Source organism: Scomber scombrus, chromosome 7 (assembly GCF_963691925.1).
Source record: "Scomber scombrus chromosome 7, fScoSco1.1, whole genome shotgun sequence".
Classification (NCBI taxonomy): Eukaryota; Metazoa; Chordata; class Actinopteri; order Scombriformes; family Scombridae; genus Scomber; species Scomber scombrus.
The window spans coordinates 22,064,920-22,091,361 of record NC_084976.1 but is presented as its reverse complement, the minus strand read 5'-3'; the positions used below and the strand labels follow the sequence as shown (position 1 = coordinate 22,091,361).

At 37.5% G+C, this 26,442-nt stretch overlaps 3 protein-coding genes across 4 annotated transcripts in view; 1 reads left to right on the top strand and 2 right to left on the bottom strand.

The window, feature by feature from the left end:
• The window catches only part of dpy19l1l (dpy-19-like 1, like (H. sapiens)), a 29,656-nt gene extending 25,425 nt beyond the window's left edge, over positions 1 to 4,231 (top strand). The window contains exons 20-22 of the mRNA XM_062423278.1: positions 204 to 303; positions 1,597 to 1,722; positions 2,440 to 4,231. Coding sequence (XP_062279262.1) covers positions 204 to 303; positions 1,597 to 1,722; positions 2,440 to 2,611 — 398 coding nt within the window. The 3' untranslated portion in view covers positions 2,612 to 4,231. The remainder of the gene's footprint in view (positions 1 to 203; positions 304 to 1,596; positions 1,723 to 2,439) is intronic.
• A 4,926-nt stretch (positions 4,232 to 9,157) lies between these two features.
• LOC133984048 (fucolectin-4-like) lies at positions 9,158 to 14,979 on the bottom strand. 2 transcript variants are annotated; one of them, XM_062423292.1, is made up of 6 exons: positions 14,468 to 14,979; positions 14,012 to 14,099; positions 12,742 to 13,027; positions 11,925 to 12,079; positions 10,867 to 11,146; positions 9,158 to 9,849 (listed from the first exon to the last, which is right to left on the bottom strand). In XM_062423292.1, exons 2-6 carry the CDS (start codon positions 14,073 to 14,075, stop codon positions 9,699 to 9,701), a joined length of 936 nt encoding a protein of 311 aa, XP_062279276.1. In that variant the 5' UTR covers positions 14,076 to 14,099; positions 14,468 to 14,979; the 3' UTR covers positions 9,158 to 9,698. The 2 variants fall into 2 exon arrangements, with proteins under 2 accessions (XP_062279276.1, XP_062279277.1); XM_062423293.1 differs by having other exon boundaries at positions 14,012 to 14,076; positions 14,468 to 14,557.
• A 1,388-nt stretch (positions 14,980 to 16,367) lies between these two features.
• LOC133984047 (fucolectin-1-like) lies at positions 16,368 to 23,539 on the bottom strand. The gene is made up of 6 exons (XM_062423289.1): positions 23,420 to 23,539; positions 23,080 to 23,147; positions 21,477 to 21,762; positions 18,732 to 18,886; positions 17,440 to 17,722; positions 16,368 to 17,215 (listed from the first exon to the last, which is right to left on the bottom strand). The coding sequence occupies exons 2-6, from the start codon at positions 23,141 to 23,143 to the stop codon at positions 17,065 to 17,067; spliced, it is 939 nt and encodes a 312-aa protein (XP_062279273.1). The 5' UTR covers positions 23,144 to 23,147; positions 23,420 to 23,539; the 3' UTR covers positions 16,368 to 17,064.
• Positions 23,540 to 26,442: the final 2,903 nt, after the last annotated feature.

Sequence of the window (26,442 nt, the reverse complement as noted above, 5' to 3'; positions counted from 1 at the left end):
ATGTCTGTCCATAACTTTTCGACAAAAAAAACCCAAAGTGATGCTCGTTAAGTTTATTTTTTCTTCTTTTATGGTTTTCAGTTATGCAGATAGCTGAACTCAGCCTTCGTGCATAGTTTAAACACACAGTTATATGATTAATGTAATTACTTCATTAACAGTGTGTTTTTGTGTGTGTGTGTGTGTGTGTGTTTGTGCTGCAGATTCTGTGTTTGCTGGAGCCATGCCCACCATGGCCAGTGTGAAGCTGTCCGCAGGTCGACCCATCGTCAACCACCCTCACTATGAAGACGCTGGTCTGAGGTCAGTTTTATAGTATCATCCATGGACTGTATGACTGGTCTCTCTTATTTAATCTCTTTTAATTTGAGTTTGAATTGTTCCCAAAAAACAAAATCTTGAGTTTTGCAGTCAAACTCTTGGCCACTGAAAAAATCAAATATCACGATATTTTTGACCAAACACCTCGATATCGATATTTTGTATTATTGTAGGGATGATTATTGGTGCTTTTTGATAAATAATCATCAGTTATGTGGATATAATGACTAAGTGGATAAAGGCAGATAATAGAACAGTCTGTTAAGCTCAGAAAATTACATTCTTACTGTAATGAAGCCTTCAAAAGCAGGAAAAGACACTTATCATACGATATTCAAAATCTATGACGATATCTATATATAGTATCAAAATATCAATATAATATTGATTTATTGCCCAGCCCTAGTAGATGCTGAATGATTCGGTTCATCAGAGGCAACAAACATCTTCTACAAGTGCCCTCTAGAGCTCGAACACAAAGAAAATCTTGGTAACATTCATTTCAATTAACTATAAGTAATCACTCTTGCACTTATTAATAGAGTTAGCACATTTCTGATTCAATATTGATTTAATAGGTATCACAAAGTTCATAAGATGCTTTTTTTTCAGTGTGTAGTATTTGTTTTTGAGTGTTGATGTACAGTACCAAAAGTCAGGAAATACAGGAAATATGTACACAAAATGTAACATTAATTATTAAATATTATTATTAATTAATTAGGTTCCATTCCACTTAGTTTCAAGAGAGCCATGTTCCTGCTGTTGCTGAAGTGTAAGGGGAGTTCAAACTAAATACTTGCCACTTTAGCCTATAGAAGCTGTTTTTTAATACCTGCATACACATTTCCTGCATTTTCTGGTTGTATTCTAATTAAGAGAATAATTATATATGGTCATTATAGCATTGCTAAAACCAACAAATCTAAGACTTTTGCACAGTCCTGTACATTGGTGAGGAGCGTGAAGGGCGGGGTCATTTTTGTGGTTTGAGGCAGCCATGATCTTGTGGTTTCTGGCAAATATCAATGTATGTATCTGACTATGTTACTACTTAATTGACTTTATGCTTGTTGTAAGTGCGCTGTCTGGTTGCTCTGTGTTGAAGCTTCCGCTTGGAAAATGAAATAAAAAAATTGGTCACAAAAAAAATACAATCTACAAGTCTCAGTCGCTTTTGACTCAAACTTTCTGGACGTACAACGAGACTCAAGTCGTCTTCCGCTGTGGGCATTGTAGCAGTCTCATTTAAACATCTTATTGTTTTCCCTGCAGGGAGAGAACCCAGCTGGTCTACTCCATGTACAGCCGCATGTCTGGAGAAACCGTAAAGAGGAACCTGATGAAGCTCGGTGTAGACTTCTTCATCCTGGAGGATTCGTGGTGCACCAGGCGAACCAGGTACCTCAAGAGTGCACATCCTTACCTGTGACCATTAGTTGTTTTTTTTCTAGATTGTGGGCATTTAGCTTTTATCCAGAGAGAAGTGGTCCAAAAATAAAAACTCAGCTCCTGCATGCTTTCACCGCATAAGTATATGGGTTAATGATGTGATGCAACCCAGTGTCAATTGGTGCAACCAGTATTTTTTGATAAAAATCTGATTATATACAGGAAAATAAATGCAAACTAAAATGTGGAATAAATATAATCCACTTTAACAACGTAAACACTATGGTTTTTAAACAAATTTTACACCATTTGTCAAAATGTATTTAGAAAATGTTTTTTTTAGGATATGTCTTGTTCAATATTGACAAAATGCTTTAAAATTTGAATGTAGAAATACTCCAAGTAATTATTTGTATAAGTCCATTTAAATACACTTTTGGTTTTAAAAAAATGCTGTAAATGTCATTTCAAATCACATAAAATCAACAAAAATACAAAATGTACATTTTAACAAACCAGCTTTATATTTTTGAATTGTTCATCTTGCCAACTTTTATGTGTCACTATGCCATATTTATTCAGTTGCAGTCCTTCTTCAGATACAAAAAACTGAAAAGAGCAAACTGGAATCTTTTAATTTTGTTGTAATGCTGCGCAAATTGTTTCTATTTCTAATGAACGTTGTTTTCCTTTCTCTCTCTTTCTCTCCCATTCATTGTCTTCCAGACCCGGGTGCAGCATGCCAGAGATCTGGGATATCGAGGATCCCCAAAATGTTGGTAAAGTTCCTCTCTGCACCCACATGTCCAGGAACTCACGGCCTCACTTCACCACAGTCTTTTCCAATGACATTTACAAAGTTCTCAAAGTCCCCAAAGTAACCAAAGATCTCAGATAACAGCGTGGGATGGACTGCTTCAGCACCAAACTTCTTCTTTTTTTCTTTTTTATATGTTTTTTTGTTTTTTTGTCTGTCACTGCCGTTGCTGCTTTTTACTTCTCAAAACTCAAACACACATCGTTCCCCCTTTTGTCTTTTCTTTTTTTGCTCTGCCCTATTTCACATGGCGGTGGACTAATATCAATCGGACATGCCAAAACAAGTTAAGAGTGTCTGCACTCTTGTTGCCATAACAGTTCTCAGTATTTGTAACTTAAAGAAACCCCTGATTCACCATGTTTTTTGCCAATCCTCCTTATTGCTACATCTCCTCCTGTTCCCATTATGCTCCAGCTGGTGCCCAAGTAAAGGCCAAGTTATTGTAGCTCTTCATGTAGCTCGCTGCATTGGTTCTGTTACCAAGAATCTCCGTTTTAAGCAACATTGTGCCCTAAGAGATGCTGTTCCTACATGAGTGTTATTTTTTATTACTGTTTAGAATCAATTTTTTCTGTGATTTAAGCTTAAAGGGTACGTATCATGCACACGTATCGTGGTCTGTATTTGTTATTCTGGGACTCCACTGGAATATCTTTGCATAATTAACAGTTTAAAAGACCAATTGATGTTGTGCTGGCTCTCAGATCAGCCTTTATCTGAAACCACTATGTTCTGATTGTGCAGCTCTCAGAAGCTGCCCTTCTTCATATTACTTCTCTTTCTTGTTTTTTGTTTTGTTTTTTTACTCTAAATATAAACTTCTCAAATACATATGTACATGCTCGAGCCTAAATCGCATCAGAAATATGTGAGTGGAAAATGTGAACAACCCATTGGACAACTTTAGCAACAAAGGCGACGAAACAGAGGTCCGTTTGTGAGTTTGGGCCACAATGCTGACTTCAGTTTGATGTGGACGTAAGGGTAACTTTTCAAACAGCGTAATTACAGCATCAAAATAACATAAATAATCACAATAAGATGATATGATGATATATGATATGTCCCCTCTAAGTAGTATGTTTTGTCTGGCAGGACCAATCCACGATGTCCACATACTGTGAAGCAATACCCTTTGCAAACATGACAAAAGCCGACTTCTTCTCTTGTTATACACAGTGTCGTCCTCCTAAAAAAAAAGAAGAAGATTTTTCAGTAGTGTACTATTTTTATAATTTATTTGTGTGAGTATTTTTTTATGCAAACTTCAAAGTGTTGAGACTTTTTTCTTTCGAAGCAAACAGTGTTTTAAGAGTCTTGGGAATCACAGGGTAAATTCCTGTTCATGTGTCCATAAGCTTTTAAAAATAGTTTTCTTTCATATTTTTCCAGTATTGGCGTCGTCTAGATTGAATTCATTCAATCCAGAATGAGATGTTTCTTACTTCTATTATACTTTGAAAATAAGAGTTTCTTTATGTCGAACCATTTCCCGTTTATGAATTTAAAACTTTTTCAGCTTTATGTTGAAAGTGGATTTCCTCCCCAGCTGTGCCCTGTAACAACGTTTTGTGTAAATACCCAAACAAATGTTTTGTAAAATACCAATGTGTACCTTTTAAGAGGTTCTTTGTGTTTCTTTAATTAATGTCTTTTTTTGCCAAAGGATATCTGATATTAAAGCTGTGTATTGGCTTACTTGTAGAACATGAGAACCATCAGTTGTGTGAGTCCTGCAACAGCCAATCCAAACTATTCATAGCAGTGACCGTTGTGGGTCCATCTTCTGCCCACATTAATGACTGTTTAACAGAATAGTTCAACATTTTTGGAAATAAGCTCTTGCTCACTTTCTTGTATAGAGTTAAACTGAGGAGATAAGATAAATATAGGAGATAAATATGAAGGTAAGTTAGCTTAGCTTAACATCATGATTCAAAACGGAGCGGGGGGGCATCTAGCTTGGTTCTGTCCACTGAAAAATACGAGCACCTCTAAAATGCACAGAGTAACATGATTACAGTTTTTAATGAGCAGATTTGAAAGAAGCTCTTCCTAAAAAGTTGGAACAGTTTTGCTGATCACACTCATAGCTGTCAAAAAGTGTCCTTTACAGATAAGCAGGGGCATCATCGCTGCCATGTAGTCCACATATAGTCAGACTTGGTTTAAAATGCAGTCACATCCCCATCTGTTTAAATCATGCATCAAACATATTTTAAATGTTTGCTTTGCTGCCAAAGCTTGATGCCACATTTCAGATTCAAGGCAGCAGCTGAAAAGCTTTACAGCAAACAGAATCTGTTTAATTCAGGTTTTTTTATTTTTTTTATTTCTCTATAAATGAACAAATAAGTCAGTATACACTGTGGCTTAAAATGAGTTTAATGTTTGGTTTTCTTTAAAGGAATAATTTGTATTTTTGGGATTATTCTGTCTCTTGCTAAAAAATTAAATTAGGAGATAGATACCAACTCATATAACTGTAGCATAGACTGGAAATTGGAGGAAACAGCTAGCACCTGGCTTAAAGGTAACAAAATCCATCTACCAGCACCTCTAAAGCTCGTAAATTTTGTTTAATTAATAAAAATTGATGAATTGTGGTTTTACAAGGTCGGAGTATGTGTGTCAGAGTATTTCTTGACACTGGCCAAGAAAGAGTCCCACGCATATCTCCCCATTAAACTATTATTTAGAGAGCTACACAGGTGCTTGGATCAAGTCAAGCTTTATGCTAAGCTAACCTTCAACAACAAAGCATATTCCCAAAAAAATGTTAAACAGTTTCTTCCTCTCATCCTGTGAATCTAAGCAGCCACCACACAGATTTTGGCGGTATCTCTCAAAGAAATATGCTGACTCCTCCAACATGATGTCTTTCACAATCATTGGTCGCTACTTCTCAAATATGTGATGATGGTCTGATCTAAGGGAAGCACTTTTTCTCTGTGCTTCAACTTATTTTTTGTGTAAGAACTTGCAAGAGGGTTAAAATCATTTCAGTGCAACACACCTTGGTGCACATCATTAATCGGGCACTGTGATGCCATGAATGAATTACATTGATTATGGTTTTAAACACAATTCACAGGAGCACAATTCAGAAAGTGCTCCTGTGCTGTGATCAAACGTGCCAGAGCGAGCAGGTGGAACAAATCATACAGCACACATCTGATCTGTTACATTTTGTGCATTTGTTTGCAGAGTTGTTGGTTTATGTACTACATGTCAAGACTGCAGATTTCACAGAATAGAAGTGATCCTGTAAGTCAAGTGCTCGTTTTTAGGAAGTGGGGCTGTTGTCACACCTCCCGGTACATTTTGACATAAATACTTTATTGCTGTTGCAGACCTTGGTGTGTTTTTAGATGTCTTTTATAATATTTGTCTATTTTGTCTGTATTTAAAAGAATAAAGTATTTCTCTTCAGCACCATTGCTTTTGTATCTTAAATGTATGTTTTAAAAAAAATCAGCACGCATTTATTAAACCTTGTGGACTTTTCATATATAACATGTTGCAGATGTTTTGTGTGAAAACCTCCACTGTTGAAATGATCTTATCAAAAGTATTTATATCAACTATGACACAAAATGATTAATAATAAAGACTATATGATTTTCACCACAAAAGGACACAAATACAGTATGTCTAATGCACTCAGCTGTGTCAATTAAGGCCAATTAATGAGGAATTTGGAAACAGAGGTGTAACTTGTGATATGGAAAATAGCTTTCATCATTTACCAGACAGAATGTTTTTTTTAACCAGATGTTTAGAAGAGTCTTCAGGGACTCTGTAAGTACCTTCAAAACAACAGTAGGGCCTTTTCCACTGTAGGAACGTTGGGGCAACGGCCGTGACCGTTGGCGTGTGTCTCCATAGCAGGAACCGCCCTGAAGGACAATCTTGTGGAATTTTTACGGGTCAAACAAGTCTCTGTATCTACTCCGTACGCCCTGAAAAATTCCTGGGTGGGGCTTGAGGTTTACTCAGTAATGATGAGGTAAACTCAAAGGGCCTGATTTACTAAAGTGTGTAAAAACGTGTGCAAACTTGACATCACCTGCAAAAAATGTGCAAGCTGATCTACAAACGTGGCGCACTGAGGCTTGCGTCTTTCAAATGTGTACGTTAATACACGCTGTCCATTTAGTACGTTTGCCATAATGAATATGTAATATGCACACACATTGAGATTTACCAAACCAGGAGGTAATTTTGGTGACAGTAACTGCATCTATAAATAATACAATTGAAAGGAAGGTGTTAACTGGCCCTATATCCATATAGTTATATATTGTTGATATAACTATATTGATCCATATCTAGATGTGAGGCATCTCTATTTGTTATATTTTCAAGGACTAAGCACCAAGTCAGATATACCATCAGCTGAAGAAAAGTGAGTTTCCCTGTTGTAATTACATCATGGAAGTTGTTGAGTTACTTACAATTTGGAAATCTCGTAATTCCAACATGTCCAATTTGACATGAACACAGCATTATACATGGGTTTGCAGTCTAGCCTCACAGCAGATGATAACAATGCAGACTCACACTGTTGTGGTCCTGCTTGTTGTCTGATCCAGCCACCCAAAACAAACCATCATTCTCTAAACTGATGGAAAAACTCTGCATTCTCTCAACTCTCAATTAATGAATAGGTTTACACACAATTGCATTAGCTTACATTGAAGCTCAATCTTTAATTCTGATTCTTCTGAGTGCAGAAGTATCTGCAGATTAAGTACATTTCAAACTTAATCCAGTCCAGAGCCATACACTACCACCTCGCACAGGTGCAGGTACTTTTCCAGGAATGACTATGTTAACGTAGCGACCGTCCATCTTGTTACACTGGAATTCAACAGTAGCACTTGCTGGGATGTGTTCGATCACAGCACACCGGACAGAAGAAGCAGATATTACTTAGTTAACTCTATACTGTAAATGTTTGCTGAAGAAAAAGACAATTCCTTTTTTTATCACACATGCCTATTTTCACAAACAATTATAATATTGTTAGGGATTGGTAATAAAAAAAGGGAAGGTTACATTTATTTTCAGTTCCACTGTATAAGATTGGAGATATGGTCTCATAACCAGGGCATCACAATTTTTAATGTCAAAATGTTAAATTAGTATTCAGCAACAGTCTGGCAGGGAACATTTCATAAAGCTAAATTTTCTCTTTCCATAAATCTGCTAAACTCTGACTAAATTCAATTTGAGTGACTTTTAATAATATTGTTATTGTTATTAAGGCTGTGCACTACCTGGGATTGGTGTTGCCTTTATTTTCTAGAGAATCTCCAATGCGGTTCGTTTGAATTTCTGTTGGTTATCTTAACAGAAAACACTTTGTGTGTTGTCCGCAGGTCAAGTCTCCACCAGGGAGTGAAGTTGTTCTCTGTGTGACTGCAGGAGCTTTCCTCCCAGGCACTGGCACGATTTCCATCTATGGCATTATATGCATTGCCCAGAAATGAATACAATGATGACTGTGTGGCTTTTCCTTGGAGTGCCAGATTCTCTCCTGCAAAAAACATTGAGTGGAGTTTTCTTTTTTTGATTTTTTCCAGTGTTATAATCACAGTAATGTCCTAACACATTTGGGATATTCTGATATGTGTTTATCATTCAGGGAGATTCTAAACAGAAAAGACTACTGAGTTGCATTACAGAAGTTGCAGGATACAGCAATTTTGGAGTTTGACCCTTACTTGTCTAGCCTGCATGATACATAATAACATAGTGGCTGTTTGTGTCCGTCCACATCATTGGTAAAATAAAAACTAAACGATACATAAATCTGCTGTGGGTCTTGTGGGACCTGGAGGCCTGATATCAGCCTCTGTGATCTGTGAGTTGGCATCTGTCGCTGTGTCCTGCATATTTGGTCCTAAGAGCGAAACCCTAACACCAAGGGAGAGACGTGTATTGGGAGAGTGTCATGTTAATCCCATCTCTGTGGCTCAATTTATGATGGGTCAGTCTTATCAGATCAAAGGGGCCAGTGTGAGAGAATAAACTTAGCCAGATGTTCCGTCTACATCCCCAAATCTGTTACTAAGTTGTCTAGAACTCAGAGGTTAGTGTCCTCTCCCACTCCGCCTCCACAACTGTGCAAAGGTAACCTTTGAATAATCGTGCAAACATAACTTCTAGTTCACTCTTCAATGTGTGGGTCTGTTGTTTATAGCAATGCCTGAGCAATATCGGATAATGAACAAGGCACAGCTCAGTGTAGTAAATAGACAATAAGCATAATTTTCAATAATCAGTTCCAATGGAAAGGTATCCATGGTTACATATAAAATAAAAAACTCAAAACAATTAACCCTTACAGTCAGTGTGGTCTCTTGCACACCAAATACTGTAAACCAGCAATAACCATGTCCGCAGTTAGATAGCTAGCACTGGACATTTAGAAAAGAGAGGGTTAGGGTTAGATATTTAGAAATATAGGTTAGATTTAAAATCATATCCATATAAATGAATTAAAATACAACAAAATGTACTAAATTGTGATAGATTAAACTTGAACTGTAAAAAAATAAATCTTGTTAGCCTATTAGTCAGATTAATAATGATGAAATCAAAAGGACAAGGCTGTTTTAATTATTTTATTTCAGCTATAATGACATCCACAGTGTTATGCAACAGAGAAGGTAGTGACAGTAAAGTGACAAGTTTTGTATTTTTAAAAAAAATTACAACTCAACAACAGTATGAGAAGTTAAAAAGTAGACAGAACACGATGTAGACTGGCTGAAGTTTCATTTATACACCGATAAAACAGAATATGCTAATCAAAAAGTCGAGGGAGGCCACTTTTCAAACTGGAAATGGCAGAAGAAGACTTTTTAACTACAGTGAACATCGCTAATCATCATTTCCGGTAAGTGCGCAATTTGATTTGAGACAACACTAACCTGTCGAAAATTGCGCACTGCACAGGAAAGTACACAGTGTACTACATAGAAGTGTGCAAACAAAAGTATGTAAATTGATACACAGCATTTTCCACATACTGCATTATATGCCATTTAAGTATTTTGACGATATTGAAGCTGAAGCTATAATCATAACTTGAACCGGTTAATATTTATATGCAAAAGCAAAATGTTATTTTTATGCATTTTGAACCTCCTCTGACTTAATCTAAGATAGAGCCATACACCTCCACTTCACACAGGGTTAGGAACTCTTCTCTATCTGGGATAACTATGTTAACATAGCGACCGTCCATCCCATTACACTTGAACTCAGCGACATCACCTGCAGGGATTCTTGTGATCACAGCACACCTGGAAGAACAGAAATGTATTAGTTGACGCTATTAAAAGATTAGTTGAATACCATTAATTGATCATTAATATTCAACACACCCATATGTCTAATTTGGTACAGTGTGCAGTTGTGCTATCACCACATGCATGCAGAACAGCACACAGTCTTTTGTGGATCTAAGCTCTTGGGTTTATATGTTTTGTTCATGTTTTTCATGAATCTGCAATTATTGAAATGGTGGCCACTTTCTGGTAGCACAACAACCTGTAAACACAACACTATGTTGTTATGGTGAACTTGTCAGTGAACAGCTGTCCACTCTTCCTCTAAACAGAGTAACATTGACATTTATTTGGAGACATGTTTTTGTGCACTTGACAAATGTTCCCTCTCCTATAAGATCTATTTTGGTTCACTAACTCTTGAAGGAAATATCCTATTAAGCTGCTAAGCTCCACTGTGTTCATTACACAGGTAGTGTGCAGTCAGTTTGAGCAATCTGAGCGTTGTTTTCCGTATCTGGAGATGCCATGAGTGTCAAAAGTGAACCACAACAGACATGTTGAAGGCCATAAATCCACAACAATGAGCTAATAGATGTTAAAAAGCTTCATGGAGCTGAAGGGAAATACAGTTGTTATCTGTGGACTCCTTTCACTTTATACATGGTAATTTCAACCATTTTTAATATAACACGATTAAGAGTCTACAGCCACACTGGGGGCTCCATGAGCCTGTGCTTTGTGCATTTATATCAGGTCAAAGTAATCTTATAAATCACATCAACCTCCAAGTTGTAATTATGACTGTGATCACATTAATCAAAGTCTGTTGTGTTTTGTAGTAAAACCCAAATTTAATGGATAAAATGTTATCCAGCAGCATTGACTGTGCAATGTAGGAAAAGTTTAGATGTCAGTTTGGTGTACATGTAATGTAATTTATCATGTCAGCTTACAGGATGGTCATGACTCAAAATGGCTATGTAGTCAGCTACCACATCCCATCTCTTAGATTAACAGTCAGTGAACTACCTGGTATTGTTGTTTCCATTGCTTGCAAGAGAATCTCCAATGCGGATCTCAGCTCCATCGAGTCGTTCTGGCTCAACATCTCTGTTGGTTATCTTAATAGAAAACACTTTATAGGTTTTCCCCAGGTCCAGTCGCCACCAGGGATTGATGTCATTGTTTGTATGAGTGCAGGACCCCTTGTCCCAATTGCTGTTGCGATTTCCATCTATGGCATTATATGCTATGCCAAATGTATACAATGATGACTGTGAGGCTTTTCCTCGGATTGCCAGGTTCTCTCCTGCACAAAGAGCATGCATGCATGACTTCTAATTTCCATGAAATACAGATGGAAATCATTTCTTGCAATGGTCAGTTTCAGTCCTCCTATGACTCATAAAAATGTATTTCATTTTGTCATAATTTTGGATAAAAGATAAATGTAACACATGAGCATGGTCACTTAATAATAGAAACTACAAAGTTAAAAGATGAGTTAGATAAGTAGATGGATAGCACTGTCATGGCTGTATGTTTAACACAAAGCTAGCCTGCAGCTTGTTAGCTTAGCTTAGCATGAAAACTGGAAAAACATAGAAACGCCTAGCCTGGTTCTGTCTAAAGGTAACAAAATAAAACACCTCTAAAACTCACTAAAAAATAAGTTACATCCTGTTTGTTTAATCTGTACAAAAACTACTCAGGATTGGTAACTGTTTTTTAGAGGTTTGGCGGATACACGTGGGACCATTTCTTGGTTGAGTGCAGTAACTTCCTTGGGTCTTCACTGGGTTCCTCGGAAGCTCGAGGTAAAGATAAGACTAATTTGTTATCTCCAAACGGAGCCAGGTGAGCAGTTTTCCTGTCTTTATCCAGTCTTTATGCTAAGCTAAGCATGTCCTGGCTCTTGTAGCTTCATATTGAACAGCAAAAATGGTATTGACCTTCTCATCTAGCTATCAAAAGGAAAGCATGTAAACATTACCCTGAATGAAAAAGTCTAAAACAATACTAAAATTCCCAAGGATGACAATTAGTGAATACTGCATTCACATTTATGCAATAGCTCTAAATCTCACCAGTTGGGGCACGGTACCCATAGACTTCCACTTCGCAGAGTGTAAGAATCTTTTTTGAACCAGGTAGAGTCAAAGTCACATAACGTCCCTCCACACGCTCATCCAAAGTGAGAGTGAACAATTTAGCGGCACCAATTTCAGAAATTGTGCCGACCCTAACATAGAGAGAGCGAGATGGAGGAAGCAGGGCATTAATTATATTTTCTACATGTAGTCCTTACTTAAAGTCATTACTTAAACTGTAATGATAGTGCAGAAGGTACAACTTTTTGTTTTTGGACATACATTTGTGGAAACTGTGTATAAGCTTCAAGCCTCTGGATGGGTGTTTCCCATCACAGCAGCTGAATGACATTTGAGAGCCGATGTTGCCAGCAGTCTTATTCATATATATACATATATATATATATATATATATATATGATATAATATATACAGTATATACGCGCACACACACATACACATAAAAGCTTGGTGCCCACAGGTGACACACAGGCAGAGCATTCCAAAATTTAGACACTAAAGCCTCAAAAGCTTGATTTGGCACCATCGCTTTAACTTGGCTGCTGGACGATGAGGATTGTTTAAATATTACCCCTATTACACCAGGTGGAAGCTAGTTTGTGCAGCTGTTTATGTTATATCAACATCTGCTGAGTCATTGGCAGCTCCTGCACATTCAGTGCTGTGTTATTTCTGCATTACAGAAAGGAAAAGGTCTAGGAAGATGAAATATAGCATATAGGAGAAAATGAGTAAAGATGCTGAGCAAACTTAGGTGTAAAGGTAAATAAATATCATTTTCATATTTACTCACATGGGGTTTTCTATACCATTTTCATGTAAAGAGTTGCCTATGTGGATCTGCAGCCCATTGAGCCTGTCTTCACAGCAGTCTCCTCTGTTGGTGATGGCGATGGAGGTGACGATGTACGACTCCAGCAAGTCCACTCTCCACCAGGGGCTGGTCTCTTCATCAGTGTGGGTGCATGAACCGGCCGCAAAAGTAGAGTCACGGTTTCCATCGATGGCACTGTAGGCAGATCCAAACATGTGCTCATAGCGGTCTGACTGTGTCGCTTTTCCACGCAAGGCCACATTTTCTACGAATGAGAGACATAGGTAAAACAGGTAAAATATATCATGCAAGGATGTAAATTATTAAGTGGAAAAACTGATTATGACTTTCCTAATAAATCTCTATATCAAACTTCTGAACCAAAACATTTTTTTTATATTAATAAATACCTAAATATTCATTAATAAATGGATGATTATTCCTTGAATGAAGATTTCAACTAGTAGAGAGACTGTTTTTTTCAGGTTTTAAACTATTAGTTTATGGAGAAAAAACATTTACAATTACACTATTATAACATTTATAAATGGTGATTTTTGAAATTTTCAAATGAATACAGGCCATTTTTTGAGCATGCTCTGCCGTAGGTGTAAACATGAGCTACATAAAAATGAAATAAAGTTGAAAATATTCTTATTTTTGTATATTCTGGGTCAGACTAAAAGAAAGAGGATTTTTCTGCTTTTATTGCTTTACTCAATTTCAACTATGGGTTAACTTTGACGTGAACATTTTGTTATGGTTAAAAAAAAAAATCTGTCCTTTAACCCCTTTCTTCACACTCATGGTTTGTGCCATTAATCTGCTGAATACATTTCAACTACATAACTTTATTTGGACAGCTGACTAACTATTACCGCAGAAGGACAGATATTATTATTAGATTGTACAAAAAATCATGCATTTATATCTGATAATGTAAAGCTTTTAATTATTTGAGTTGATGAAGAATATACATTTTGTACTGTGAAAAATAAATTGCTGCCTGCATTTCACTACCACTTTCAAATCCAAGAAGTTCACCTTAATTTGTAAAAGAAATCTGTTTTTTTAATACTCTTTACCAACATTCAACTCTTTGTTGTTCTAAAATGTATAATTTACAGTATGTATCATACTTAATCTCAAATTACACATTTTACTTTTCAGAAATGTATGTAGGTGCTCCTGGAGTTTGTGTCTGTGAGGTTTTATGATACGATTTTATAGATACTCTGATTGTACTTACGATAAGTGTATGCCGAGGACGTCCCCAGGACGAGGACCAGAAGGTGAATGCTGAGTTTCATCATGCTGGTTGAGACAGATGAAGATGTCTAGAGATTACACGTTTTGGGTCAAAGAGGATATCAAGACTTAATTAAGGTGGAGTGATTATAACAGTAATGTTGAGTGTGACACTGGAAATTCAGAGGGATTTTAAATCTACACCCTAAACCCTAACCCAATACCACCATTCACATTCTACCAAGAGGGGCCACTTACACAATCAGGTATTCAGGTTCTGATATTATTTAAATGATCATTAATTGCATGCTGCAGAAGTTTGTGTATATACGCAGTCAGTGTAAAATATGTTGTAAAGTATTATTCTCAGTCAGTGTGAAGCAGGTCAAGAGAGCCTAGATACGTAGAACTTGATGTACTAAGATGATGTGACGCAGAAAGAAATGAAAGGTGTTACCTGGAGACCTGGACAGAGCAAGCGCTTTCTTCCTGGAGTATGATGATTCAACCAAACAGCAAAAAGCTTCAAAGCCCTGAAAACAACACACTTTCTGTGCTCTTTATATGCATATTTTCCTTTCAACTATACCATCAGTTGAACCATATCCAACCAATCATCAGAAATAACGTCATATTCATTTCAACACTGTCCAATCATGTCCCATTGGTTTACTTCCTTGTACAAGTATTTCATTTCCCTATTTGTGAATTGAATACAAGAGGTTATCCAAGTGCATGGTAGCAAGTATGACAAAGACCACACAATACAAACCAACTATCTTACTAATAATCAAAGTAATACAATAACTCTCAGTCACTTTCTGGTGTCAATGGGGGATGACCTAAACCGCTGAAAACTAGTGTTTGATAAATGGATTAATTAAATTCCTGACTGCACATAAAAATTGATTATTCAAATGTAATGATTTGATATGCACACCAAGATATTCATATATTATAAAAACACACTCACCCACACATAATTTTAAGTGGACAAACAATAACTACTATAAAACTACCACTGCACTACTGCACTGTGCCACTACCCCAACAAAACCAAAAAGAAAGAGGACTGCTGGAATTTAAAGAAAGTGGAAAGGATTGGTTGAGGACGGGTGAATAATCTGGAGAATTTAACTGCTAAATGGAATATTATACATACCTATAACCAAACACTTCAAAGCATATGAGCAAGTCAAATATATTCTTTAATTTATTAGGTTTAACAGTGCTCCTCCACCACCGATGTGAGAAATAGTAGAAGAATATAGTGGCTGCCTTTATCTATGTGCAGGTGTGCAGTGGTACATGCAAATTGTTGGCGTTCTCAAAACCTAAATTACAGTGCACCCCTGGGACGTCAACAAAATACCAAGTGGTCACAGGCAAAGAATAATAATTGTATAGAAACAACAGTAAGCAAACACTCAGAAAATGCTTAGTGGGAAATTTTTACTTACGCAATGTCCACTTTTTATGCAACTTCTTCAATTTTTTGCCTGTAATCGCTTGAATCATTGGGTGTGTCAACATCCCAATGTTCTGTTACTTCACAATTTTGTTGTATGAAAAGGCACAAACACATCAACTGTTCCACAATTTAAGTTCACCTGTAATTATGCGTATTATGGTATTACAATTCGGGCTATGCCTTATTCAGATTATGGGCCATAAGCAGTGGCGTGCACAGACTTTTTGAAGGGCGGGGGCGAAAAGAAAAAAAGGGTACATACAGCGCGTTCTCGCCACTGAAGAGGGCACTTTAAGCGCGTGTTTTTGCCACCCAAGAGGGCAGTTGTATTTTGCCAACCAGGAGGGCACTTTAGCATACGTTTTGCCACCCAAGAGGGCAGTTTAGTGTCTTTTGCCAACCAGGAGGGCGCTTTAGCATGCGTTTTTGCCACCCAAGAGGGCAGTTTAGTGTGTTTTGCCAACCAGCAGGGCACCTTAGCGCGCATTTTTGCCACCCAAGAGGGCAGTTTAGTGTGTTTTGCCAACCAGGAGGGCACCTTAGAACGCATTTTTGCCACCCAAGAGGACAGTTTAGTGTGTTTTGCCAACCAGGAGGGCACTTTAGCACGCGTTTTTGCCACCCAAGAGGGCAGTTTAGTGTGTTTTGCCAACCAGGAGGGCACCTTAGCGCGCGTTTTGGCTCCAGTCTGGATATTTACAGCACACTGAATAACATCATCATGTGCAATGTGAAAAGCAACACACATAATTATAACCAACAGAGCCTTTTAGTCTGTTTTGCTTATTATTTTGGTTTAACACATTTGTATGGTTTGGTGTCACTGCTGAAAAGTCTCTGATAAACCCACAGTACTCTTCAGAGAGAAAAAACAGGAGCACACTGATTGATATGCAGCCTTTAATAATGCAAGCAGACTCAAATCAGAATCAAAGGCATAAGGCAAACACACATGTAGTCAACCTATGATAGGTGTACACGTCTTATTGATAAGGTGGGAATTGCCAGAGCCAATGTCCAGGTGCCAAACCCAAAGATTAAAAACAGAAAAACAAGAATGATGTGAAATCAAGAACAAAAGATACGTTTTGTAGATGACATTACATCATGAATTGGAGAAAGTATGACAAATTCAGCTCTTCATTCAGCATCTTGTAGCTGTAGAACAGATATTTTTCCCAGGAGTCATGGACACCAAACTAGAGCTAAAAGAAGATTGAATAATGGATTCATATTCATCCTGCAAACAGATACATGACTCCAAATGAATGCTAATGTTGTTCTTTGTTGACAGGACGTGTGAATGGGCAACTGTTTGCTAACATATTAGCCATAACAATTTTATTCCACTACATGATGATGTCAGGGTTGTCTTTGTCAGCATAATTTGGAATTATTTTGCCCCCTAGTGATCAAACATGTATTAATGCAGCTTTACTGTGATCTAACCATATGTTGTCTCTAATGATGTCAATGTCCAAGTGAAACTTAAGATATGATTTCTACCAGAATCTATGAAAAAGCATCAGCTAAATACCGGCTATTTATATTTCCATTGTTATTCATTTTTTACCTCACCAGATCTAATCCAATACAGAGCCATACACCTCTACCTCACACAGGGTCAGATACACAGTTTTTCCAGGGATGACTATGTTAACGTAGCGACCGTCCATCCCGTTACACTGGAACGTTTGGGTAAAACCTGCAGGGATGTGTCTGATCACCGCACACCTAGGAGAAAAATAAAGAGATCGTTAACTTATTGAATGATCAGTTCAATACATGGATACTCAGTTTTGGCTTGAAAAGTTAATATAAATATAATTTACTGCAGATAAACCTAATGATTAATATCCATATATTGACCAATTTTTAGTCATAGTAGTATCAATGATTAATTAATTATTAATAATAATAATAATAATAATAATAATGATTAATAATCAATAAACTACCGGGGATTGTTGTTTCCATTGTTTGAAAGAGAATCTCCAATGCGGATCTCAGCTCCATCGAGTCGTTCTGGGTAAGCATCTCTGTTGGTTATCTTAACAGAAAACACTTTATGGGTTTTTCCCAGGTCCAGTCGCCACCAGGGATTGAGCTCGTATTTTGTGCAAGCACAGTTGGCCTCTTCCCACTTGCTGGCACGATTCCCATCTATAGCATTATATGCATTGCCAACATATGATTCCAATGATGACTGTGAAGCTTTTCCTTGGTGTGCCAGGTTCTCTCCTGTGTAAAAGGACACATTTGCAAACATCAGCACTGATACCTAACTTTCATTTCTATTTGCAGAACAAAGTGGTTTCAATTTATGGATGTCTTAAAAGTCAAATTTTTTTGGTATATTGTTGTCCATTCCAGTAGTTGAAAACTGCAGTGAAATATGGAGAGTTTATGTATTATTATGTATAATTGTGCAGGTGCATGTTGCTCAAACTTGACGGATGCACCAGCAGTTGGCAGTACAAAATGTGCCAGATTTTATGTTGTGTATCAGAATCCAATGTTTATTTTTATTTTTCTCTTTATCATTCAACACATTTGCAAATACATTTTTTTTGGAGGAATTGTTTCTTCATATAATAATATGAATAATTTAATTTAAAAACATTTCATTCACTATGGTTCCATTTACACATTGTTATGTGTTTAAAATGTGTTCTGAATCTGAATACATGACATTCAATCCTGCTTTTCTCACTTGTATTATGATTACATTTTAATTTGCAAATTAGCTAGGCATATCTGTCAGACTTGTGCCTGGATGATAGCTGATCACAAGATGAGCCAAAAACCTCCAAATGTTAAATTACTGATCCGATCACATTCTAATCACAGTGTGATTCTGAGTTAATTTACACTGCTTTAACATCTGTGTTCTTTTCCAGATACACCTGGCATTTTAATACCAGGTGTGAAGTCACTAAGCTCTTCCTGTCAGCTAAAGCAAGCTCTGTAAAGACTGTCTGCCAGCTCCACCTAGAAAATAAAGAGCTGATCACAAGGCAGGAACAGATGACCAAACACATTTTAACAACAGGTGTTAATGCAAAGATCCACTGATTGGATGTCATTATCCAGATAATGTATCCAGATCCTGAACGCATGTTAATACCAGGTGTAAATGGGGTCTCAGTTCAAATAGATACCAGACTGCATAGATGTATTTGCAGCAAGAAGTGAATGAGGTAGTAGTAAATCAAATTTGTGTGGCTTCTGCCACATATTTTATTCTCACCAGTTGGAGCACGGTACCCGTAGACTTCCACTTCACAGAGTACGAGCCACATATCCGGACCAGGTAAAACCACAGTCACATAACGTCCCTCCACATGTTCTGTAACAGTTATTGTGTGAATTGTGCCTACTGGGATACTGGGAATTGCAGCTACACTGAAAAAGAGAGAGGAAACAGTATATGAATGAAGTATTTTATGTAATAAAAGAATTCCAAAAGATCATTAATATTTTTTTCTTACATATTAATTATAATTCATGGGTCTCTGTTTTTCTACTTCCTATATTACCGAGCAGCATGTTGCCCAGCTAAACAACAAACAGCTTTCACAGGCACAGTGGAAGATATATTATCCTGACTGATTGTACATTTGGTTTGACCTCACACACATAAACAATCTGCATGGGTGTGTCCAGTTACACTGTCTGTCACAGGAAATGAATGGACACAAGAGAATCGATTATGTAATTTAAAGGAAGAATAGGGAACACACCTAAGGTTTAAGTTAATGTTATTTTTTGCCTTACAATTAAAGTAAGAAAAGCCTTCTTTTAATTTTAAAATGGTGTCTGGGTGTGTTTAGTATTTCAGAGGTTAAAGGTAGGGTTGGTAATCCTGTTCAGAAGCACTTTTTGTTATACTGGGTGAAATACGTACGCACAGATTCGTTCTTAAACCATGCGTACGAGTGATTTACGAGGATTTGCCGCATTCACCAATTTCCTCGTATTTTGGATTTTCTCTTAGGTACGAACAAAATTTACGAGTGATGCAGACCTGTCGTACCTCTCACGCACAACCAACCTGCAGTCCTCCAAAGCAATAAAACACGACTGTTACTGTCTAATTGTCTAATGGCAGTGTGCCAACGATATCATGTCTTTAGGGGGAACTCAATTTTTTTCCGGCGGGGGGGGGTTTGACATCATATACTATAAGCAAGATATGGTAATCACTTAATGAACACATAACACCTCCACACGGGTACCCTCATCTCCAACTTCTTCTGCCGGCTTGCCCTGCGTTGTCATCCCGGGTGTTAGCAGGTCTGTGCTGACAGCAGTCCGGCAGCAGGTGTAACATCAGCAGTTGAGCTTCAGAATCAACTGACTTGGATTTTCTTTTTAACATCACTGTATGCTGACTACCACTTAACAGAGAAATGAATAATGTCGATCCGCAGGCTGAGCGTATATTATATTGTCAGTATTTTAGAGACGAGTAATGGGTGTGAACTACAGGGGATGTAGAGAAGGGGGGGAAAGTGTATACTATGTCCCGTTCATTAAATTGCACTTCTGAATCCATAATCATGATGACATTACTCTGTTTGTAAAATAATTAGGCTATTTAGTATAAAGAAATAGGCTATTTAACAATTTAGGTAGATATATCAGTCATTTGAATTGACAATTGAAACTATGATATAATGCAAGCGTACAATATAAATATTAGCGGCCGAAACTACAAAGCGACTTGTCCACAGTTACTTTTCCACAGTTACTTTTCCACAATATAAACTGACTATTTATTAATAACTGTTATTCATTTAATTGAAATATTGCTTATCGAAGTAATAGTTTAACTCCCTGGCTGATGACATCCTCTGGCATAATTCATGCTCAGTCATTTTTGTTTTTATTTCTGTGATGCTGCGCGCAACAGCTGAGACAGCGTTCACAGCACGGGTCATTTTTCCTCATTCTTTGTCTTTCTCAGGACCTTTAATTCCACCACTTACACACTTAATAATAATATGTGTTTCTGTTGATCTATTTCTGAGAGCGGGACTTCAGTCTGAGAGCTTGTAAAGTTCTTTTTCTTAGTCTTTAGTGCCATTTTCATGAATGGAGCTTCTCCACAACCTGCCGGTCGTCTGACCTTATATGGTATTTTGGGGGCGTCATTCATGTTAATTTACTATTCTCGGGAACGCGCGTTCATTTAGAACAGGTGGGATTCATCATGTTTACGAAGGTCATTTACGACTGTTTCCTGGTGATACGAGTGTTTGGTGAATCCGACGTGGCACACTCGTAAATTCCACCTCACGAGAAAAGTACGACAGATTTAAGAAGAAAAATACGAACATATTCTTGCATCTGGCCCATTATGTCTTTAGAAAAAGGAACGGAAAAAATCAGACCTCTGTGGCAGCCACAGGACTGATAAAACTCCGACCAATCCATGCTCTTCGCACCGAAAAGCAAAAACCAATCAGGTGCCTTCATGTCCAGTTCTGCATCCGCCCCCCTCTCTCCCTGCCTACTTCGCGCGTGCAGTCTTCACCTGTCGCTGTTGCCAGTTTGTGGGGGCGTGGCTTGGATGGACTCACTGACGGGAGGGGGAGCAGCGGGGTGGAACTTAGAGGAGGCAGGAGGAGGTGCTATTTTCAAATCTTGCTAGCTCTCTTGCTAGCTTTCCAACATTACCAACCCTACCTTTAAATGACACATGAGAGCAGTGCATGTGTACAGTCTCAAAGGGCAATCAATTATTTTGTATATTGTGGTCTCATAATTTCTAGTTATTTCCATGAAGTTTTTAGAGTAAACCAATATGAATAACATTAAGTTCATCAGAGTTACTATATCAAAGTTAATTAAGATAAAGAACTTAGGGCCCCATTTACAAATATTCAGGGTAGACGGGCTATATGAGGATCTGGGTGGTTTAAAACATCTGCATAACAACTTTCAGTCAGAAGCCTTTTATTTACTGAGTAATTACTGTATGTTCACTTACACTGGGTTTGCAGCACCATTGTCTTGTAAAGAATTTCCGATATGAATCTCTGCCCCATTGCTTTGTTCTGGACAGCAGTCTCTTCTGTTGGTAATGACAACAGAAGTGACCACGTAGGACTCCAGCAGGTCCACTCTCCACCAGGGGTTAGTCTGTTTAACAGTGTGGCTGCATGAACCGGCAAAATAATTAGATTCACGGTTTCCATCAATGGCGTTGGAAGCAGATCCAAATATATTCTCCAAACGACCTGACTGTGTTGCTTTTCCACGCAAAGCCACGTTTTCTGTAAAAGAAACACACACATTTTTTCCCCCAAAGTTTAATATTGATTATCACTGTGCAGGAATTTATATCACACCTGTAAACCTCTGTGTGCCCATCCTGTGGTCTGCATTTGTCTGATCTGAATACTTTGTTTTCAACCATGTTAGCAGCATTGCCAGAGGGACAGTTGGTCCAGACTGGTGCTGTAATTCTGCTGTACATCAAATGATCGTACCCGAATAAATAAAATCTTGCAGGCATTAGTGACACGTAGTGAACACAATGATGATTTATCATCATCTTTAAGTTGATATGAAGAACCTGTTAGCAAACAGTTGCTTTTTTTTTTTTTTTTTTTTTTTTAACGTCCAACCTTTATGAAGCAACATTATCAATTATTTGGAGTCTTGTTTCTGTCCACCTCATATAAGGCCAATATTCACTCTTTTTAATCTGTTATATCTGGCTCTGTATCTGCTAAATGCTCCACTATGCTCACCAGCTAGTCTTTAATTGTGTCTGTTGGTAATTTGGTGTTGAGCAGGTAGTGTCCAGAGGATTTTTAGAACTTTTGCACCACCATGCTATTAAAGAGCTGAGAGTAAACACAAACAGAAAAGTTGCAGCTGGATGGATGAACAGGTTGATGTACAGCTCTGTTAAGCTGAGTGAAGCTGCAGAGTCGAAATAGCTTCTTTTATATTGTCACATTGTTAGAAATATTAATTATACAAGCTTTCATTTTAAATAAATGTTTTAGCCAGTAAGTTTCCTAATAGTTACTTTCTGTCCATTGCATATGCATTCATTTTTTTTTAAATTGCTGAAAATATTTTTTAACAACGCTGCTGACAATATGTGCAAGGCCATATTTCTTCTGCAATTTACACATTGAATCCATCTGAAATTAGTAGAATATACTGGAATTAATATATTTAGGGATTGTATGATTGGATGAACAAGGATTCATCATCTTTCACTGCATAACATAAAAAACTAAATACAACATATTCTGTTTGATTTGTGTTATGCATAAAACTAACCATTTGTTAGGAAAATATCATAACCATTTCTCAACAAAATTAAAGTTATCCTAGATTATCACTTTTAGAAAATGTTTTAAATCAATCTGCTTAAAACATTTAAGCCACATCAATCTTTATCATCACTCCACTAACTTCTTAAGTTAAGTTTTTTAAGTCACATTAACTAATTATTTATGTCAGGACACTGGGTTTCTTAAAATTTTAATTAATTCAATTATTTATTTATTTTTGGGGTTATGCTTATTCATGTTTAATTACATATATCGCAGGCATAGCTAGATCATACTTACTATAGTCATAAGCCGAGCATGTCCCCAGGAAGACCAGCATTAGCAGAACTGAACCAATTTTCATTGTTCTGGATGAGACAGATTACATATGCAATAATACAACTACACTGAAGAAATTTACATTGTCAACATCATTATTGTATTAAGTTCATACCTGACCAACAATTTAATGATTTGTTTGAAACACTGGATACCCAAAGTGCATAAAAATGTGATTACTCTTCTAAAGTAAATCATGGATTGATATTAAGTAATTAAATGTAGCCAACAATACACATAAAATTAAATAACCGTCATAATTGTGTATTTGAGACAAGGCTATTCAGTAACTACCACATACCTTGACGTGCAAAATAAACTCAGAAGAAGATATTCAGCCTCTGTTTCTGCTGTCCCAATGAATCTGATTTGATGAACCAGACAGTGGTATTTATGTGCAGGATCAGCTGCCTGTTTCAGTTAGCAAGTTCAACAAACTCTGAGTTAAAACATTAACTCTAGGTTGACTAACTCTGAGCTGTCAAACTCACTCAAACCCTGAGTGAAGCTCATGCATGAGGAGATACCAAGCCCTCATAAATGGAACACAGATAACATTATTCACCATGGCAACAGGTGAAACAAAGGGCTCAGTCCTCCTAGTTGCTGCAGCAAAAGAACATGAGCTGGCGTGGCAGAAAATTAGTCAGTGTGTGAGTATTAATGAAAAAAAGAAAGAAACGTATTGTCTCGAGTGGTCCTCTTATTCAACATTTATATTCTGTGTATGTGTGTGTGCACGGCACATCTAATATTCAATGACCTGCAGCAAAGGTTCCTCACTGGAATCGAACCATTGACGCTGTCATTATGATGCATGCGCGGTAACCACTAGCCTACCAAGACCCTTCAAGTGTTGCATTTCTGACAGCGTGACAGACGGTTGCCTTGGAAACATGCTCAGCATCACTGATCTTACATATAAAACTGCCATTGGCAAAACAACACAAAGAACTTGTTCTGAACTAAGAGCATGTCCATGATGTGTCGTACAGATGATACAAAGGCTGAGAATGTTGTTCAGATAAATGGTCGATTGAGTGTTTCTGTTTTTCTGTACAAACAGAAAATCATCAGAGAATGATAAAACATCCCAGCGGGGCCTGATCACCCTCTGACGGAGATTTGCTTCGTATTTGTGCTTCAATATTAACTGGCTCTTTAAGAAAAGGACACGTCATGTCTGACACCTCCTTCAGTCTGCAGGCTTCAACTGAGAGCAGGAGAAACTCAGTGTTAGTTGAAGAAAACCTGCCAGCGAGCAGGTTAGTTAGTCAAAATAGTCCACACCTCATTGTCTGCCTCCAACTCTACAGCTTGTACAGCCAGCACCCTTTTTTATATTTACAGCACACTGAATGGCATTATTATGTGCAATGTGGGAGGCATCACTCATAGTGAAAAACACATAATTAGTGCCAACAGAGCCTTTTAGGCTGTTTTCACATCATACTTTGGATTTAGATATTTGTATGGTTTAGTCTCACTACTGAAAAGGTTCTGGTGAACCTACAGTACACTTCAGAGAGAAAAGACAGGAGTAAACAATCTATTTCAACATTACTGACAGAATCAAAGGGCAAAGGCAATAGGAAAACAAACATATGTCGTCAACGTACAATAGGTGTACACTTGTTATCGAGTAGAAGGTTGAACAGGACTTCAAAAATACTGAATAATAGATGAAAAGGTGGGAATTTCCAGAGCCAATGTCCAGAATCAAAGGGCAAAGGCAATAGGAAAACAAACATATGTCTTCAACTTATAATAAGTGTACACTTGTTATCGGGTAGAAGGTTGAACAGGACTTCAAAAATACTGAATAATAGATGAAAAGGTGGGAATTTCCAGAGCCAATGGCCAGAACCAAAGGGCAAAGGCAATAGGAAAACAAACATATATCGTCAACTTATAATAAGTGTACACTTGTTATCGGGTAGAAGGTTGAACAGGACTTCAAAAATAGTGAATAATAGATGAAAAGGTGGGGATTTCCAGAGCCAATGTCCAATCTCTGGTGCCAAACCCAGAGATAAAAACAGAAAAAACAAAATGATGTGAAATCAAGAACAAAAGATGCATGTTTTGCATCAGACATAACATCATGTATTGGAGGAAGTATGACAAATTCAGCTCTTCATCCAACATCTAGTTCTACTAGCTGTAGAACAAATATTTTTCTCAGGAGTCATGGACACCAAACTAGAGCTAAAAGGAGATCGAATAATGGATTCACATTCATCCTGCAGGCAGATACATGACTCTGAATGAACGCTACTGTTGTTTTTTGTTGACAGGACGTGTGAATGGGCAACTGTTTACTAACATATCAGCCATGACAATTTTATTGGACTGGATTATGATGTTAGGGTTGTGTTTGTCAGCATGTTTTGAAATTATTCTGCCCCCTAGTGATCAAACATTTATTAATGCAGTTTTAATGTCATCTAACCATATGTTGTATTTTATGATGTCAATGTCATAAGTGAAAATTAAGCAATGATTTTTACCAGAATCTATATAAGAGCATCAGCTAAATACCGGCTATGTAAATGATCATCAAGATCGTCAGATCTAATCCAATACAGAGCCATACATATCTACCTCACATAGGATCAGGTACTCACAGTCCATTAATGAGTATGTTAACATAGCGACCATCCATCCCGTTACACTGGAACGTTTAGGCATAACTTTTATTGATTGATTTTATTGATCACAGCACACCTAGGAGAAAAAGAAAATACTTTTAACTGTTAAATTATAGAATAAATGGATACTAAATGGAACAGGGATGTCTCATTTGCATTTTGGGGATTAAAAAGGAATTTCGATAAATATAATTTACTGCTAAATTATGTCAAACCACTATCCTTGTTGTCCCAAATACATCTGTTCACTCATTATTCATTAATGACAAATGTTTAGTCATTGTAAATTTCTAATTAAATTAAGTTTTATAACAAAGTTCAGGAACGGAGACCACGCCTCATACCTTTTCTATTTCCGCACAAGCAGTACTTAAGTCAGACCCTATCCGCTCTTCGTCTCATTTCGAACAGGTCACCAACATGGCCCCTTGCATTGGCTTCGGCGGCTGCTTCCACGGCAGGTGGTTCTCTGCCACATGGCCTTCCACGTTCTTGTCTCTGATCCCGTTACTGCCATCTACGTAATGTATCCGTTAATCGTTGCAGCCATCCTTTTGGGGGCACGAGTGGTACCGTACCACACCGTACCGTCTTCTTCCGCTTATCTGGGGTCGGGTCGCGGGGGCAGCAGCCTAAGCAGGGAAACCAAGACTTCCCTTTCCCTAGCCACTTC